Source organism: Lampetra planeri, chromosome 48 (genome assembly GCF_965212315.1).
Source record: "Lampetra planeri chromosome 48, kcLamPlan1.2.h2, whole genome shotgun sequence".
In the NCBI taxonomy this organism is placed as follows: Eukaryota; Metazoa; Chordata; class Hyperoartia; order Petromyzontiformes; family Petromyzontidae; genus Lampetra; species Lampetra planeri.
In genome coordinates, this window is record NC_136154.1 from 4110446 (window position 1) to 4128935 (window position 18490).

General features: G+C 44.3%; 1 protein-coding gene across 1 annotated transcript in view; it reads left to right on the forward strand.

Annotated features, from left to right (window-relative positions):
- Positions 1-18490, forward strand: part of LOC144733868 (uncharacterized) — a 210360-nt gene that overhangs the window by 26525 nt on the left and 165345 nt on the right. Inside the window, exons 9-12 of the mRNA XM_078615876.1 lie at positions 2531-2662; positions 7316-7377; positions 10015-10088; positions 15333-15431. Of these exons, the coding sequence (XP_078472002.1) occupies positions 2531-2662; positions 7316-7377; positions 10015-10088; positions 15333-15431 (367 nt within the window). The remainder of the gene's footprint in view (positions 1-2530; positions 2663-7315; positions 7378-10014; positions 10089-15332; positions 15432-18490) is intronic.

The following is an 18490-nucleotide window of genomic DNA, read 5'->3' on the forward strand; positions in this document are numbered from 1 at the left end:
AGGTTAATGCCACTGGTGAATTAATCATGAACACAAATCGTCTGCTTAAAAGGCAAGACGTGAAATATCCCCATAATGTCACTCACACAGAGTGGGTGTTGCCTAATACATGCATTGGGGAGGAGTGGGGAGATAGGAGCTGGAAGAGGTGGCTAAGCAGAGACTCAAACGTCAAAGGCCAAGGTCGGGTGACTGGACCAGTGATGGGCAACCCAGACGAGTTGGGAGGCCGAGTGGCGTAGTAACTACATTATCAGTGGCGTAGTAACTGCATTATAAGTGGCGTAGTAGCCACATTGTTAGTGATGTAGTAGCGAAATTATCAGTGGCATAGTAACTACATTATCAGTGGCGTGGTAGCCACATTATCAGTGGCATATTGACTATTATTATTGGCGCAATCGCTACATTATCAGTGGCATAGCGACGACATGATTAGTGGCATAGTAGCTGCATTATCAGTGGTGTAGTAACTACTGTGTAACCCATTTTTATATTTTTTTTTATTCCTGGGTAGTAAGTGTTATTTCCTACTTGCTTGTGACCAAGACAGTGATATTTTGAAATTTACATATTTTAAATGAGAATAGGCAAATTTGTATATTTTTGTTCAGTCAGAAAAAAAAAACATTAATCGACATTAACACGTGTTTTATACTAAAGGAACACAAAAATTACTACAAAAGATTTCAGACACCAAGGCGCACTACCAGACGGGACTGGCCACAGCGGACCGAGTTCTCTGTGGGGAGGAACAACATCAAGTGGGAGCCACTGGTGGACCTCCAGAAGGTGCTGATGCCACAACTGCACATCAACTTAGGCCTTATGAAGCAATTTGTCAGAGCTGTAGATAAGGAGTCGGCAGCCTTCAAGTACCTTCAAGACTTCTTGCCTAAGCTGTCTGAAGCAAACGTCAAAGCCGGTGTCTTCGTCGGACCACAAATAAAGAAGATCCTGGAGTGCAATTAATTGTCGCAGTGGTTCGTGGCTTCCTGGGCAATCACAAGGTCGAAAACTCTGGAGCTGGTTGAGACTGGTGAAGAACTACGGCACAAAGGGCTGTAGGATGTCCCTAAAAGTCCATATCCTTGATGCTCATTTTGATCAATTCAGGGAAAACATGGAAGCGTATTTGGAGGAGCAAGGCGAGCGTTTCCACCAGGATATACTGGACTTTGAACGCTGCTACCAAGGACAGTATGACGAGAAAATGATGGGAGACTACATTTGGGGGCTGATTCGTGAAAGTGATTTTCAGTATAATCGTAAATTTCGAAAAACTACTCATCTTTTGTAGTAATTTTTTTATTACTTTAGTATAAATATATGTTAATTTAAATAAATATGTTTTTCTGACTTTGTGAACGAAAATACACATTCGCCCGTTTTCTCATTTAAAATAGTCAAATTTCAAAATATCACTGTTCTGGTCACAAAAGCAAAGTTTGTGGGGAATAATTGCCATTTTCTATACTATTAAAGAATAAGCAATTACGAAATAACACTTACTACCCAGGAACAAAAATTGTGTTACATAGTGTTATCAGTGGCACAGTAGCTACATTATCAGTGGCATAGTAGCTACATTTGCAGTGACGTAGTCGATAATTATCAGTGGCACAGTAGCTACATTATCAGTGACGTAGTAGCTATATTATCAGGGGCATAGAAGCTACACTCAGTGGCGTCGTAGCAACATCAGCAGCTCAGGGGTGGTGCGGCACTGGGTCAGGGTGGGGCCAGCCAATATTGTGATTTTTTTTTCTTCGCATAGTGGCACCTTGAGGCTGTTGTTATATATCGCGGGCCTCCTCTCTCGACCTAATCCACATCCCGTCGTTACGTACACGCGGTCTCCGATGTTTAACACCCTAGGTGGTGCTCCGTCTTGCAGCAAAATGCAGCCACTTACAGCTCCGTAGTAGTAGCACATATTTGCAATATTATGTTACCGCTCTAATTGAAGTTCTAATTAAATGAAAGTAAAACGTGGAAAGTAAATGAAAGCATTTAGGTAAGAATAAACATTTAACCGCGTTTTAAATACGTTGTTTGTGTGTTTCTTTACACTGTTGTTGAAAACAAATCTATCATATCATTGTACGTCCTCTGGTCGAACACCGTTTAAGACTAGGCTTAAAAGAAAGTTGTCTCTGGTGTAGACCAATCAGTTTAAAGGACAATGCATATATTATCAGAGTGTTTTTTGTTTGCATTCTGACCACAAGTATTGTGGGTGATGCTGACATGATTCCTTGTTAAAAGGTTTAAGTTTTGTTGCCAGAAAAAAAAGGGGATAAACCTATTCTTATCTTAAATATATCAAGTGGTTGTAAAAGGGGCCCCGAGTCATCGCTTTGGCCACCAGGGTGCGAGGGGAAACCCGCACACAACCGTGGATTAGTGGACACGAACCATTTTTTAGTTGGACAACCTGGACAATTTTATGAACGGCGATAAAGCAGTAGCCATGTGCAGTAGGACTTCATGATGTGTTATCTAATTCCTGCTTTCTCAAAATAATCAGGCCCGGTTCATCTCTGTGATCCCCAAGACATCCGAGCAATACTATTCAGCGATGAATGTGGAGTTCTTTGGTTGTTCGTCCGACAAGCAATCTTGGAGCAGCTACACCAACGTCACTGAAAATATAGTGAATGTAAGTAAAAAAAGACAAAGATCCCCCGTATAGCCTGAACAGACTGGGGCAAGTGTTAGTGAGCACCTAATGAAAGCCGGCACTTGCGTGGTTATGAGTTACCACGATATAACATTTGACGACGCGGCAATGGTCGGGTTATCAGTTTCCAACAACTTTGTAATGTTGTGAACGTTTTAACTGCATTGTTTTTTTGCAATGTTACGCATTTCTTCACGACAAAGACAGATGGCTTAAACGGGGATTCAACTGCACTTCCCTCACCTGAAGCCTGCCATATGTCTTATTATGACAACGTTGAACGATTTATGCTATGTTGAACTTACTACCGTAATTGCTCTCCTGTGGCAAACGGGAAGGCTCCTATTATAAATATATTTCATATTAATTTCCACAATAATTGGGGTGTTAACAGTAACATTTCTGTCTTTAATCACCTTGAAATTACTAAACTAGATTTGTTCATGATATCTGCCCTCACACAATTTACTGTTCCAAGCCTTGCTTCACCCTCTCCAGCTCAAAGGTGATACACATTTATATTTCACACTACCTTTATTTTTAGATCTCTGGCACTGGATTTGATCCTTTCTGGGTCTGCATCTCTCTCTCAAATCGTATATATAAACGTCTAGCTTTATATGTGATTAACGCTGCACTCCCCGTCGTTTTCGTGCAGGGGGCGCGTAGGTTTGAACGACGGAGGCGCACGGACAGACGTTCAATTGATCTGCAGAACGAGGCGATTCTGTGTTCATTCCCAGAATCGACTTTGCCCCCACCGACACGATTTTGCCATTTGTTTGGCGACAATTTTTCATTAAGCGCACGGACAGATGTTCGATTATGTTGGAATCAATCTGCAGAACGAGGCGATTCTGTGTTGATTCCCAGATTCGATTCCCCCAATCGACTTGGCCCCGACCGACACGACTTTGCCATTGTTTAGCGACAATTTCCCATTCTCCCCGCATACGCTAACACAATTAACAGGTCGCAGGAACAGACGTTCGATAACGTTGGTAAGCGCACACCTTTATCTGTCTATGATGAACATGATGAACGCTTGAGAGAGAGAGAACGAGGCGATTCGGTGTTGATTCATATCATCTATTCCCAGAATCGACTTGCCCCCCACCGACACGATTTTGCCACTTGTTTTGCCACCACGACAATTTCCCATTCTCTCCGCATACGCTATCACAATCAACAAGTCGCAGGGACAGACGTTCGATTATACTTTATCTATCTTTGTATGATGCATATGATGAACGCTTGCGAGAGAGAGAGAGAGAAGAGCGAGGAGAGGCCAAGGAGAGGCGACCCACTCTTCTCTCTCTATTTGCCTTTATAATGTTCCTTAAAGATGTATTCACTTCCAGTAACAAATTATGGATGAGAACGAAGATCCCATCGCAAAAAAAGTGTCGAAAGGCTAACGAATGAAAGCAAAGATGGTTGGCCAAGCAAAGTCAGGAGTCCCTCCAAAAAATTCGTGCAGCACATTGTCAATCTCAACAATGTTACATCAATCGACAAATTGCTGAGCAATCCCAGTCGCGTCGTGAAGCAGATGCCACAGCCCATCGACTTCGAATCGCGGCTGAAACTCATGAACAATCGCAGTCGCAGCGTGCAGCGGTCATTCAGAGTCAGCGCTTAGTTACAGAGCGTCAGAGACGAGCGTTCCGCAATGAAGCCATAAATTTCGACGACACTCGAGTCGAGGCGCACAATTGCAGTCCAAGGAACATCATCTGCCAGTTCTGCGGCTCGAGGAACTTCATCTCAGAACGCCCTGTTGATCGGAAATTCACTTCGTGCTGCCGTAAGGGCAAATTAATGTTGCCAAAGCAAAAGGACATCAACGGGGTTGAGCTGGAATATCCTGAGTTTCTCCACGCATTGCTGACTGATCCAACTCATCCGAATCACGCTCACTTCCGCGATCACATATTATCCTACAACAACGCAGTCTCCTTCGCGTCGATGGGAGCGAAGATTGTCGATTTGGCAGGATGAGGCCCATATGTCTTCAAGGTTCACGGCCAGATATATCACCGCACATCTCACCTGCAGCTGCTTGACAATCAAGCACCACAGTAGGCGCAGCTGTACGTGCTTGACAGCACGCAAGCAACGGAGATCTATCAAGAGCACACCGCAAATGCTCAGTGTCGTCAACCTATCCTGGACGAAATTGATCGCTTTTTCTTCTGGCACAACAGATTTACCAACAACTACCAGTTGATGTGCTTTTGTAGTCTTATAATACAGGTAGGAACAACAGTTGCACACTGCCCACCAGGGATTATTTTTCTGTCTGTCTGTCGTGCATTGCCCCGCCCCACCAGAGCCCTCCCATTAACTCAGGTGCGCCGACCAATAGGAGCGGTGGGTTGGGGTTGGTGATGGGGAGGGCACCGCCGCGACTCGGGCCAATGAGGAGATGGCCGATGTTTAATTCACGAAATGGAACTGGGGGAGGGTGGCTCCATTCATAAAATGAAACCCTTGAAAATAAAAAGCGGATCTTTTTGCCTCGTGTTTCTTTCAACATTCCCAGCCTTAAGGTGATTCAGTTGGTGGTGGGCGGGGTGGGGCTGGGTGGGGAAGGGAGGGTGGAGTGGGGCTGGGTGGGGAGGGGAGGGAGGGGCTTGGTGGGGAGGGGCTGGGTGGGGAGGGGCTGGGTGGGGTTGGGCTTATAAAACTCAATGTTTAACCTACACACTACACTATACACAACACGATAAACTACACTTATACAGGTAAGAACAACAGCTTCCACAATGCCCACCAGGGATTACGTGTCTGTCTGTCATGCAAGAATGCGCTGTCCAACCAAGTTCCTACCTGCCCACTCCGAAGGAATGTGTTATTTATAATATAATATTTTCGAGAGATAGCATCTTTGTTTCACACTGGTATAATCTCGAGACCTCTTGCACTAGTTTCGATTGCACGTGGAGGGGGGCGGGGGTCTGCGTCTCTCTCGCTGTCTCTACTAAGTTAATTTGCTGCATTTAGCACTCGCCACATATGGGAAAATCACAAAAAAATCTTCTGTAATCATATTTCTATCGTTGAACGAGTAACAAATTGGCACGTTTTGTCTACGTGACAAACCTTACTACTTGGCTATGTCGGGTGGTGGCGGCTTTAACGATGCATTTATATTTCCGTGATCTAAGCCAAAACCTCTATTATGGATAATATTGATCATGAAAGTTTACGCAAAAATAACACATCACAAGCAGGATTAAGCATGGGTAATACTTGGATGGGGCGACACCCCAAAATAAACTCCCACAAGTCGTGGTTGGCTACATACAGTGCAAAAGAAGTTCAACGTACGTACAAACGTAACAACGTATGTACAAACTTAACGTACGTACAAACATAGGAAATTTAACAAACGTAATAAGTTCTACAGGCTACTGTGGGGCTACGTGGTAGGCCGCAGGTGGCAGTGCAGCAAAATCAATTGTTAGACTGCGCTTCTATGCCCCCACGTTTTTGAGGTTTGTCTTTGCCAAACCCGCTAGGACCAGTAAAATAGAAGTATGGTCAAATACCCCCTACGAGCCACATGGCATAGGGAGGTGGCGAGACGTTAACTCCCTCGCTTGGTATACAGAATGTTGTGGGTTCGATCCTGACCCTGATGCCTGCTGTAGATTTGGAGTTTGCGTGTCGCTCTCCCCGTGGTCGTGTGGATTTTTATTCGGGTCCTCTTCTGGTTGTTCTCTCCACATTTAGAATCAACATGCATTTTGAGTATTTAGCTGCTGCTTTAAATGTTCACGTGGTGATAAGCCACTTGGTTGAGCTATCATTTGTGATAGCCAGGTTGCTTCTGAAAAAGAGCTATACAGCTGTAATGTTCTTGAAGGAGACGGAGACTTCTTAGAGGCCACACGCTTTTATTCACCAATACTTGCTATACCTAACACAAGGGGTAAACGGTCCCCGTACCCGTTATCCTGACGATGCTACAGACTCCGGACTTGCCGGCTATCTCCCCCGCTAGCCTAGCGTCCTCCGGCTGGGACCTAGGGGAGGCACACTGACCCGCCGCTGGCCCGGCGGGTCCCCGACCTCTGGTCGCTCGAGACCTTCGCCCTCACAAGGGCGGGAAGGCTGGGAGCCAGGGTCCTATCCAGGACCTATCTCCCCTGACCACTGGTTACACTGAGCCCCAGCCCTGACAAGGGCTGGAAGGCTTGGTCCAGGGTCCTAGCTGTCTTCAGCCGACTTGGGTCTTCGTTTTGCAGAACTTACCAAGAGCTCTCAGCGCTCCGGCTTTTATACCTGTTCGTGGCCGGGTTAACCAATCCCCGGCCACCTCTTGGACCCCTCCGATTGGTTATTCCTAATCTGGCGTTTGGATCCTACTTCACTCCATTTGACCCTAACTGTTTGATTGAGCGGGAAAACCTTGTTTACCAACTGCTCCCTCACAGCTTGCGAACAGCGAGTAGTTATCACCACTACACAGCTGAGTAAAAGGACCTTACCTGGTAAAATAAAACATTGTTTTAGTTTTAGGCCGTCATCCTGGATTTACTAAAGAGCTGCACAAGCACGCGCATACTGAAAATTACCATTCCCCTCCTCGGTTGATTTTTAAATCCAAATGCATTTGTTTTGCAGGATAAAGTGTGGTCTTTGGCAAACAACCCTTTTTTCATCCATGGAGACATCACGGTTACCAAGTAAGATTTCTGAAACGTTATTTCTTTTTTTAAACGTTTATCAAATGGGTGAACAAATTGCGTATTTTAACATACAGGAGCGGTTCTTTTACCTGCGTGACGCCCATTACCAGCAGTAGCTGTATGGTCTGTAAAAACTCCAATTACCTGCGGCCAAATTGGTCTTTACTGCTACTTTGAGGAATGGCTTAACCTCATCAAGCGGAGTTGGGTGGCATGTTCTCTCTATTTGATGCCAAGGTGGTGAATTGTGAATACCTCGCCTGGCATGAAGGAGGTCATGGGTTCGATCCCGTTCATGATGCCTGTATTTTTGGAGTTTGTATGTGAACTAAACCACTGCAACGACGATCTGGACTTGTGTCTTCTTATTTGTTTATTACTCTTCCACAGCTGGACAGCTCCGCTCTCTCTCTCTCTCCGACACGGCTGCACGGCTGCACTCTCGTTCCTGCGCGGATCGGTTTTCGCTCGCGCCAGCTCTCTCACAGCCTCTTCCGCTCCCGCGCGCTACTGTGAGGTGGCTCGCTGGGAGGAAGCCTCCGGCCCGCACGTAGCCGCTGGCGTTATGGAGGCGCGCGACATGGTCCCGCTCTCTAACTCCGCACACTGCTCTCGAGCTCTCTTCCGCTTCCCCTTATATCCCCTGGCCTACGTCACCAAGCCCCCCCTACAGCCACGCCCCCTTACGATTCTTCTAGATGGTTACTTCCCCAGAGCCTTTAAGCTCTGCCCCTAACTCTGGCTCGTCCCTCTGATTGTGTGATGGCCCAAGCGGCGGAGCCTATCCCATTGATCGGCGATCGGCGGTGAACCCTCATATTACATATGTATAGTGTAGTGTATAGTGGTATGTATAGTAGTTTATAGAGAAGTGTAATGTATAGTAGTGTGTACATATGTTGAACTTCTTTTGCACCGTATGTAGCCAACCATGCTAATTGGAGGTGTGGGGGGGGGACAACAAACTAAATGCAGAAAGCAGTTCTCAAGATCATTCGTCATGTTTGCCAAACATTATTTTAGACTCGTGCTGATAATTCGTCCTGTTTGCCCAACACGAGACTAAAAGAACATCAGAGAAATATTAAATACTCAAATACCACTGTCAGCAGTAGCAGAACACCTGTTCCAACAAGGACACTCAATTGATTTTGATAAAGTTGAAGTTATGTGAAAAACTAGCTACTACTGGTCAGGACTAATTAAATAATCTATCGAAATTGAAAGAAGTAAAAATAATTTTATCCGTTCGGATAGCTACCGACTTAGTGCTGTGTGGAAGTGAATAATCAAATAATACATTTGTAGTGACATCGCGGGATGTCCCTGTGCAGTGCCGGCCCTAGAGAGGCACGGCGTGCGGTGTAACGACATCGCAGATATCACAATGGTGTGGGTGTAGTACCGGCCCTAGAGGGGCCCAGTGAGCGCTGATTGATAGCGTTAGATGGCACCACGCTTTGCGAGCAGTGCCAACCCTACAGAATAGGGTGTGTGAGTGTCGGCCAAAGGATAAAGTTATTCGAGGCCATGGCACTCTGGATTACCCGGGAGTACACGTGACCAGTTAAGTCTACAAAGGGGCCCCAAGTAGCGGCTGGGGGTAGTCACGTGATTGGGACCCAGATCCTTCCCAAGGATTCTAGAAGGTGGACGTGGCCAAGGGCGGAGCCGGCCACGCCGCGGAGAATATAAGCCGGGTCCCAAGAGGGACCGGGGTTGTTGTTTATCCTGGAAGAAACCTTCGCTAAAGTTCTCCATTCAACAAGTCTCCAACAAGGGAACCCGGGCCGAAGCTGTTGGTCTCGGTCCGTAGTAGCAGTTATGTTGTAACTAGTGTAGCTAGCCTGGTGGTCACCACCATAGGTTGTTATTCTGTTAAGGGGAAAGTTACCCCGTGTGTTGGAACTGAATAAATGTGCCTCCAAATCTACGTCCGTGACTCAGTTAAACCCATTACCCATTTTTGAAATTCATGTCTATACAGGCCAACATACTTAAATAGGGATTACTGTTGGTACGGCTATTTTAAAACACACAATGGAGAGGAAGGACAAGATCAAATGGCACGCATAATGCACATGCATAATGTACGTTGACTCATTAATCCCCCCTCCCCACTTTGCACAAGAGCACAGAAGTGTGGTCACCACATCTACGCCTCTATATAAGGAATGAAACAGGTGGATTTCTCCACAAATCTAGCTGTCACCTGATTAAGCTAGTTGTAATTACTGGCGAAACGTCGTACTCAGATTGTAAATGTTGTGGCTTGGCTCTCCAACACACCGGTGTGCTGTACTAGTGACGAATTGGCATGTTTTGTTTATGTGACAACCCTTACTAGTTGGCTGTGACACATTTATATATTTACGCGATCTAACCCAAAAAAACATCTATTATGGATGATATTGGTCGCGAAAGCTTACTTGTTGAATTAACTATACACTACATTACTATACACTACACTATTATACACGACGCTACTATACACTACACTCTACACTACACTATATACTACACTACTATACACTACTCTACTAAAATGAAAACTAATGTAAAGAAGTTTAAGATATTTTGGATATCTTTTAGTTAAACGTAATCAAAACGTCTCATGTTTTTGTCCTGTTCAAGGTTTGCAAAGTTGACAATACAGCCTGGAGTAAAAGTTGTTTTCTCATTTCCAACAAGTCGGCTAACGATACAGGGTGAGTTTTGAAATATTTTACATGTGTGTAAACTGCATATCTGAAACTACAAGGGTATGTGTTTCCATATTTTTATAAGTATCCACATCGTCCTCGGCTTACGAACACCATTCGTTCCTGAGACCCGTGCGTAAGTCGCAATACAATAATACACCACTGTGTTTTAATGCCCATACGGTCGGTATTGTGAAATGTGTGACAGTTCACCAAAAAGGGAAGCCATTGTTAAACTCGTTACCATCTCCCACAGTATTGCTACTTTGAATAAAATAGTTCCGCGGTTCAATTTTCGAGTGCGGGTTCGCTTTTTAAGTCAATGTTATTTTATATTTCATGGAAGCCGGTTCGTAAGTACGGGCGTACAGATGTTGGAAAGTACGAGCGTTGGTAAATACGGACCTTGGTAAGTAGGGCGTTTGTAAGTATGAGCGTCCATGAGTGCAGGCGTTTGTAATTGCAGGCAATCTGATCGTAAGTGCGGGCATTCAGAAGTGCAGGTGTTCGAAAGGACGAGCCTTTGTAATTATGGGCATTGGTAAATATGGGCGTTGGTAAGCACGGGCGTTTGTAAGTATGGGCGTTGGTAAGTAAGGGTGTTCGTAAGTCGATTACTGGATGTAGTGCCTGAAAGTACACGTCACGCGCTGAGGTCGGTGTGCGCGCACGCGGCGTACATTGGGAGCAAATAAGGACACGGGGCGCTGATTGGCTGGTCGTTGTTGTTGTCGAGATGTGGGGCCGCGCTGTCTGAAGATGATAGCAGGTGGCAGGGAGTAATTAAGGACGCAGGGCGCTGATTGGCCAAGAGGGTGTTGTTGTCGCGGAGTGGCGCCGCATTGTCGGGGAAAAAACATGCCAGGTGGCAGCGGGGGCTGGGGGTGAGTGGCGTCGCGAGGGATGCCCCAGATTAATTGGGGATTAATTGGCTCGGGGATAAAGAGAGGGGTTTTTGGAGGAGACGGGAGTTCGCGCCTGAGAGGAGACAGAGGATGGAGGAGTCGAAGCAGCAGAGCTAATAGCAGTGTAGGGTAGCAGTGGAGAAGTGTAGGGTAGCAGTGGAGAAGTGTAGGGTAGCAGTGGAGAAGTGTAGGGTAGCAGTGGAGAAGTGTAGGGTAGCAGTGGAGAAGTGTAGGGTAGCAGTGGAGAAGTGTAGGGTAGCAGTGAGACGACGAAGCCAGAAGAAAGCGGCTGGAATGTGGGAAGAGAAGCTGATGTAGTTACGACAGAGTGGGACGGCGGAGCTGATAAAGAGCAGCCGAACTGTGGCGGAGAGAGTGGAGAGGAGAGTCGACGGAGGAATGATGGGGAGCGAGTGAGGCCGGCGGAACGCGGTGAGCGAGCCGAGGAGAACCGTGGATCGGTGTTAGCTGAAGGAACGTTGAGCGATATTGGATGGAGGAGTGTTGATCTAAATACGCGAAATAAAGTGAAAGAGGAAAGACAAGAAGCTGTCGTGTCGAGTCGAGCACTACACATATATCCCAAATAGGTATGAAAGTTCAGATGACACAAACATTGTTCTGCTTTGGATCTCATAATTTTGCTCAATTCAAGAAATGCGTGAACACTGATCCATTACAACTTTAACAGTGCTGTAAGTTGCTTCGGGAGTGATGGGACAAGGGGGGAGACGAAGCTGCATGTTCAGAAAGCGGCTGCTAGGATGTTAACCAGACCACCTTCTCCGCATCGTGTTGGCTTCCCTGTACTGGCTTCCAGTTTTCACTTAGCATCCAGTTTAAAATCCTATTGTTAACCGACAAAGCAGTGAATCACCTTGCCCCGGCCTACATCATTGACATGCTGCACCCATATGTCCCCTTAAGGTCCCTAAGATCTGGAGATGCAGATCTTCTCTGCATTTCCAGGTCGAGGCTTCTGTCTATGGGTGACCGATATTTTTTCCTTTATAGCCCCCAGGCTATGGAATGCTCTTCCATGATATATCAGTCTGTGGACATTTTTAGAAAATGCATCTTAAAACTTTCAAATCATTCAGAAAATGTTTTTGCTTTTATATTCATAATAATATATTTTTCATGCTGAGTGTCTGCTCCTGCTTTTGTGTGCTGTATGGCGCTTTGAGATCCTTGATAAAAAAAAAGCACTATATAAATGGATTTTTTATTATTAAAGCAAATGGGACCTGGGACACAGTGGCTAGGAGATGTTAGCCTCCTCGCCTGGTATGCAAGAGGGGTCATGGGTTCGATCCCGACCCTCACGATGCCTGTTGTATATTTGTAGTTTGCATGTATGTCTCTGTCTCCCGTGGTCATGCGGATTTTTCTCTGGGTCCTCTTCTGGTTGTTCCCTCCACATTTAGAATCAACATTATGCATTTCGAGTATTTGGCTGCTGCTATACACTTCCACGTGATGATTGATCAGCCATATTCTTGGTTCGTTGAGCTATGTAAGCTCCGTGGGCCTTACATCTGATAAAAAATAAAGTTTTTAGTTTCGTGTTTGTCTTTCTGAAACAGTCAAGCTCCCAAACCAGGACAACTCGTGCAGACTCCCTTCATGATTGGCCCAGTTAAACTGGAAGAAAAATGTAACGCATTCATTAGTAATGGTTAATATATCTAGTTTGCATCTGATTGGTTGTTCCTGTAATGTCATGACACGTATTGAAGAAGCCGGCTCAGGTGACACTTTACTTTCACTTCCTGGATTTTAATCTGACCCTCCTAAAGCTTCACCTCAAAATCAGGATCAATATTTCTACTGCAAAAGGAATCTGATGAGCTATAAAGCTCTTTTTTCACAGATGTCCAGTAGGGGCAGTTCAGAAAGTTACAACAACAAACAATACAAAAACACTACAGCAGGGCAAAGCATATAAAAGGTAAACAAATCACCCACACAAAACTAAACTCTTATTTGTAAATGTTGTGGGTGTACTCCGCAGCACACAACCGGTTAGTTCTAAACTAGTAACTAATTGTCACGTTTTGTTTAGTGATAACACTTACTTATTGGCCATGTCGGGTGGTGGTGGCGGGTTTAACGACACACATTTATTTTTACGTGATCTAACCCAAAAAACCTCTTATGGATACACTTTTTTATTTTATAAGGTAAAGCCCACTGAGCTATTCACAATCCGATGAGCTATAAAGCTCTTTTTCACAGTTGTCCAGTAGGGGCACGGGGTCAGAAAGTTACAACAACAATAGACACACACGATAGAAGTGAAAAGTACAAGAAAGGTAAACAAATAACTAATAAATATAAATTACCAGACAAAGCCCACTGAGCTATTAGCTTCTTATTTGAGAAAAAAACTGGCCACAAACGATATCTCAACTAAGTGGCTTATCATAATTGGTTCTTTACCCTTCTATCTGGCAACAAAACTGACACCTTTTTACAAGGAGTCATGTTTGCATAGACCGCAATACCTGCAGTCATAATACAAACAAAAGAACATAACTCTGATAATGTGCACTGTCCTTGAAGTTGATTGGTCCACACCCGAGACAGCTTTCCTTAGAGCCTAGTCTCATATGGGTTGGACCAGATGACGCCAAAAGGCGCACAACTCAAAGACAATGCACCATCAGAGTATGAGAGCTCGGGGCAAGCATCTACACTATGGGAACCTCATTTGCCAGTAAAAATATGATAATTGGTTCTTTACCCTTCTATCTGGCAACAAAACTGACACCTTTTTACAAGGAGTCATGTTTGCATAGACCGCAATACCTGCAGTCATAATACAAACAAAATAACATAACTCTGATAATGTGCACTGTCCTTGAAGTTGATTGGTCCACACCCGAGACAGCTTTCCTTAGAGCCTAGTCTCATATGGGTTGGACCAGATGACGCCAATAGGCGCACAACTCAAAGACAATGCACCATCAGAGTATGAGAGCTCGGGGGCAAGCATCTACACTATGGGAACCTCATTTGCCAGTAAAAATATGATAATTGGTTCTTTACCCTTCTATCTGGCAACAAAACTGACACCTTTTACAAGGAGTCATGTTTGCATAGACCGCAATACCTGCAGTCATAATACAAACAAAAGAACATAACTCTGATAATGTGCACTGTCCTTGAAGTTGATTGGTCCACACCCGAGACAGCTTTCCTTAGAGCCTAGTCTCATATGGGTTGGACCAGATGACGCCAAAAGGCGCACAACTCAAAGACAATGCACCATCAGAGTATGAGAGCTCGGGGCAAGCATCTACATTATGGGAACCTCATTTGCCAGTAAAAATATGATAATTGGTTCTTTACCCTTCTATCTGGCAACAAAAAACTGCAGGTATTGCGGTCTATGCAAACATGACTCCTTGTAAAAAGGTTTCAGTTTTGTTGCCAGATAGTAGGGTAAAGAACCAATTATCATATTTTTACTGGCAAATGAGGTTCCCATAGTGTAGATGCTTGCCCCGAGCTCTCATACTCTGATGGTGCATTGTCTTTGAGTTGTGCGCCTTTTGGCGTCATCTGGTCCAACTCATATGAGACTAGGCTCTAAGGAAAGCTGTCTCGGGTGTGGACCAATCAACTTCAAGGACAGTGCACATTATCAGAGTTATGTTCTTTTGTTTGTATTATGACTGCAGGTATTGCGGTCTATGCAAACATGACTCCTTGTAAAAAGGTGTCAGTTTTGTTGCCAGATAGAAGGGTAAAGAACCAATCATCATATTTTTACTGGCAAATGAGGTTCCCATAGTGTAAGTGGCTTATCATTACATGGACATTTATAGCAGATAAATAACCTGAATAAGATGCGTGTGCATGGTTTCATGTGCAACGTCGTATCTAAATGATCAATGTTGGTGTGGTGAATCATTCAACTTGTAAACAATCTGGAACAATAATTGGCGCGTAAAACATTTTGTGCACATGACAAATATTAGGCCTATTTAGGGTGGTAGAAGGTATTACGACAGATATTTGGCCAGATCATTACATAGCCGAATCAGAAACTGAGCAATGAATCGAGTATCACGCTCAATGGCAAGGCAGATGGGAAAGTCTTGCCCCTGCTTTGTGGACCAGACGTGACTTTAAGAGAACTCAAAGGTAGCTCCGTGGTGTCCACTTCCACTGGACAATCCCCAACAGGAAAGGTTGAAGCGTTCTGCAAGAGTTCTGAGTGGATTTTTTCTCTCGCGGTGTGACATCAACAGCACAATCAAGATAAATTGTGCAGAAGGGAAAAACAATTGAGGAATGTATTAATGATTATTTTATTGTGTTATTGTTTATTTGGCAGGTGAACTATTTGTCAATGGGCAGCCTGGACTTCCGGTGAACTTTGGTCCATCTGGGATTCCATTAACAAGTGGGCAATGGTATGGCATCGTCATCAATGGTAAGATGTCATTTCCAATCCAATTGCAATAAAGTAAGAATGTTCGTACATAGGAAGCCATGCATTTGCGATTTTTTTTTATTAATTTGAAAAATATTTTTTTTTTAACTGGCTTACGTATAAAAATATGGATTATTCTTGTGTTTAGTTAGTTTCGGATTGATCTGGCAGCGTGATGTCACTTTGATTGTCGCAAGACACGTTCGATAATAATTTATAATAAGTGTTTTTGGGTTAGATATCGTAAGTATAAATGTGTCGTAACCCTCCACCACAAGACACAGCCATTTAAGGTTTGTCATGTAAACAAAACGTGCCAAAAAGTAGTAACTAATTGATACTCACTAATTGGCACGTTTTGTTTACGTGACAATCCTTGCTGGCTGTGTCGGGTGGTGGAGGGTTACGACACATCTATTCTTACGCGACCTAACCCAAAAACCTTTATTATGAATAATATTGGTGGCGAAAGCCGACGTGTTAAACACAATTTTACAAATAACATGTGAATCGTGCAGAAATCCCCCTAAAAAAATCTGAAATAGTTGTTAAAAATCCACATTTCAAAATTGTAAATATGTAATGTTCAATCCCTTTTCACGCACTGCAAAAAATGTGTGAATTGACTGTGATCCATATGTTTTGTGCTTCTGTAAGCGCATGTGCAGCAAATGTTACATTTAAAACACTACAAGGGCACGCCAGGCGTGTGTTATTAAGTTTTACAACAAACGTTGAAACACGTCAATGCATTATCTCTGTATGTATGTATGTCTGAAACGGGGCAAACAATAACCCTATGGATAACGATGAGTCGCTTGTCCGGAACTTATTCCGATGCAAAAGTAGCCACATATGGGCCAATGCCTACCTGAAACCTGGAGCAAAATATTTGCCTCGACGCGTGCCTTCCACGCAGATGATGTAATCATGTGGCATCTTGTTGTGTGGCTTGAAATGTAAAGGTGACTATTCCTATACTCTTTGGTTCCGTCGGTAAAGTCACGTAGGTATAAAATAAAATAAATCATGGAATTTCGATCGCAACACAAGCTGTCGTCCTCAGGTGGAACAAATCCTGCTGAACCAGCGAGAGAGCAGTTCTTTTATTGTATACCTACGTTATTTGACCGAAATAACCAAAGAGTATGGATTCCTGCAGTCACGATAGCTACAAATCAATATTGACTATTCCTGTTAAATCAATACGAGGACAAAGACATATTGGTCATGTTAGTAAATGTATCTACATGCTTGATTTTAATAGCCAACATATATTTAATGGCTTTCCAATTTTTTTTTACCGTGTGTTCTCGCGCATCTTGTCTGACGTTTCATCTCCAACCTCCTGGTAGCTTCTTCAATAAGGAATAACTTATTTTTTTTACTGGCAATGCAAAGCCAAGTCATATATGCATACTTAATACATTGCAAGATAGTTGAAATAGTACTCGAGTTGTAAATGTTGTTGTGCAAAATGTTATTTGTTCAGACATCAAATAGAAACCTTTTGCAAGGAATCATGTCTGCATTATCCACACGTACCTATAGTAAACATGCAAACAAAACATGCTCTGAGAATTGTATTTGAAACAGATTGGTCTACACCAGAGACACCCTTCTTTAGGGCCTAGACTTAGCAGTGTCAGATGAGAGAACGCTAAAAGGCGAACAGTACAAAGACAATACAGTGTTCTTATTTTTTCATACTTTGATACTGACCATAAAAGTCAGATTTTGTAGCTGCTATAAACTCGGACTTTTTGACGGAAAAATGCATTGTCTTTGTACTGTTCACCGTTTGGCGTTCTCTGGTCTGACACTGGTAAGACTAGGCCCTCAAGAAGGCTGTCTCTGGTGTAGATCAATCAGATTCAAAGACAATGCATATGTAGTGGGTACTGATGAAGACTCAGTCTTCACTGGAGGCAACACGTTTATTTGTAACAATAATAACGATAACACAAGGTTTCTAACACAAGGTCCCTAACACAAGGGGGTAACTGCCCCCTTCACCCGATACTCTGGGGAGGTACAGCCTCCGGGCCAGCGTGCCCTAATCACTGGGACCACTCTCTATAACACAGCCCTCCGGCCAGGGTGGAACCAAGGGAGGCTAGCCTGACCCAACCCGCCAAGGTCCTCGGGTGCGACCACTGGCCCAAGCAGCCCCGGCCCTGACAAGGACTTCGGGTCCGGGGGTTCCCAGGGTGCTATTCTAGGCTGGCTCTTCGGGTCTTTGGCTTGATGACGACTGGCAATCCTGTTCAGGGTTCCGCCTTATATACGGTTCCCAGGGTCACTCCGCCCCTGGCCACGCCCACTCTCTAGGACCTGGACTGTTGCGTAAATCCCCCAGCCCCCACTGGGGGCCTGGGGTGTGTACCTCCGATTCCCAACCACCCTCTGGGTTTCCTGGCCTAACGGCGTTACTTAGTATATTTCGGACTCGCTGTTGCCACCTGTTGACTCACGGCTGGTGCTACACCCGGTCAGTAGTGGTGACGGCATATGACGCTAACAATACCCACTACACATATATTATCAGAGCATGTTTGTTTCCATGTTCACCACAGGTTAATGCAAAAATGATTAATTGCAAAAAGTTTATATTTGGTGTTTTAACATACTAAGACCTGTTTTATTACAAGAAAGGGTGAAATCTATTCTTATTTTTTCATACTTTGGTACTGGCCAAAAAGGTCCCCATTTGGTAACGAATTTGCACCTTAATAATTGGCTGTGTCGGGTAGTGGCGGGTTGAACGACATATTGAAAAATATGCGATCTAACCCAAACAAACCTCTATTATGGATAGTGAATACTGTATAAAATAAGCAGTCGCTTAAAGATGTGTAATGATTTATATGTATAGGGAACTGGCTTAATTGTATCGTCAACTCAGAGCCTTACATCACATCTCAACAAATGCATTGCGCTACTTAAATCTAGCCATCGGGGGGACCCCCAAGCAATAGCAGCTTTCCCTGTGCAGCACGAGGTGGACACAACTCAGACCTGCGAATATGAATTAATTATATTACTAAAGGGGGGGGGGG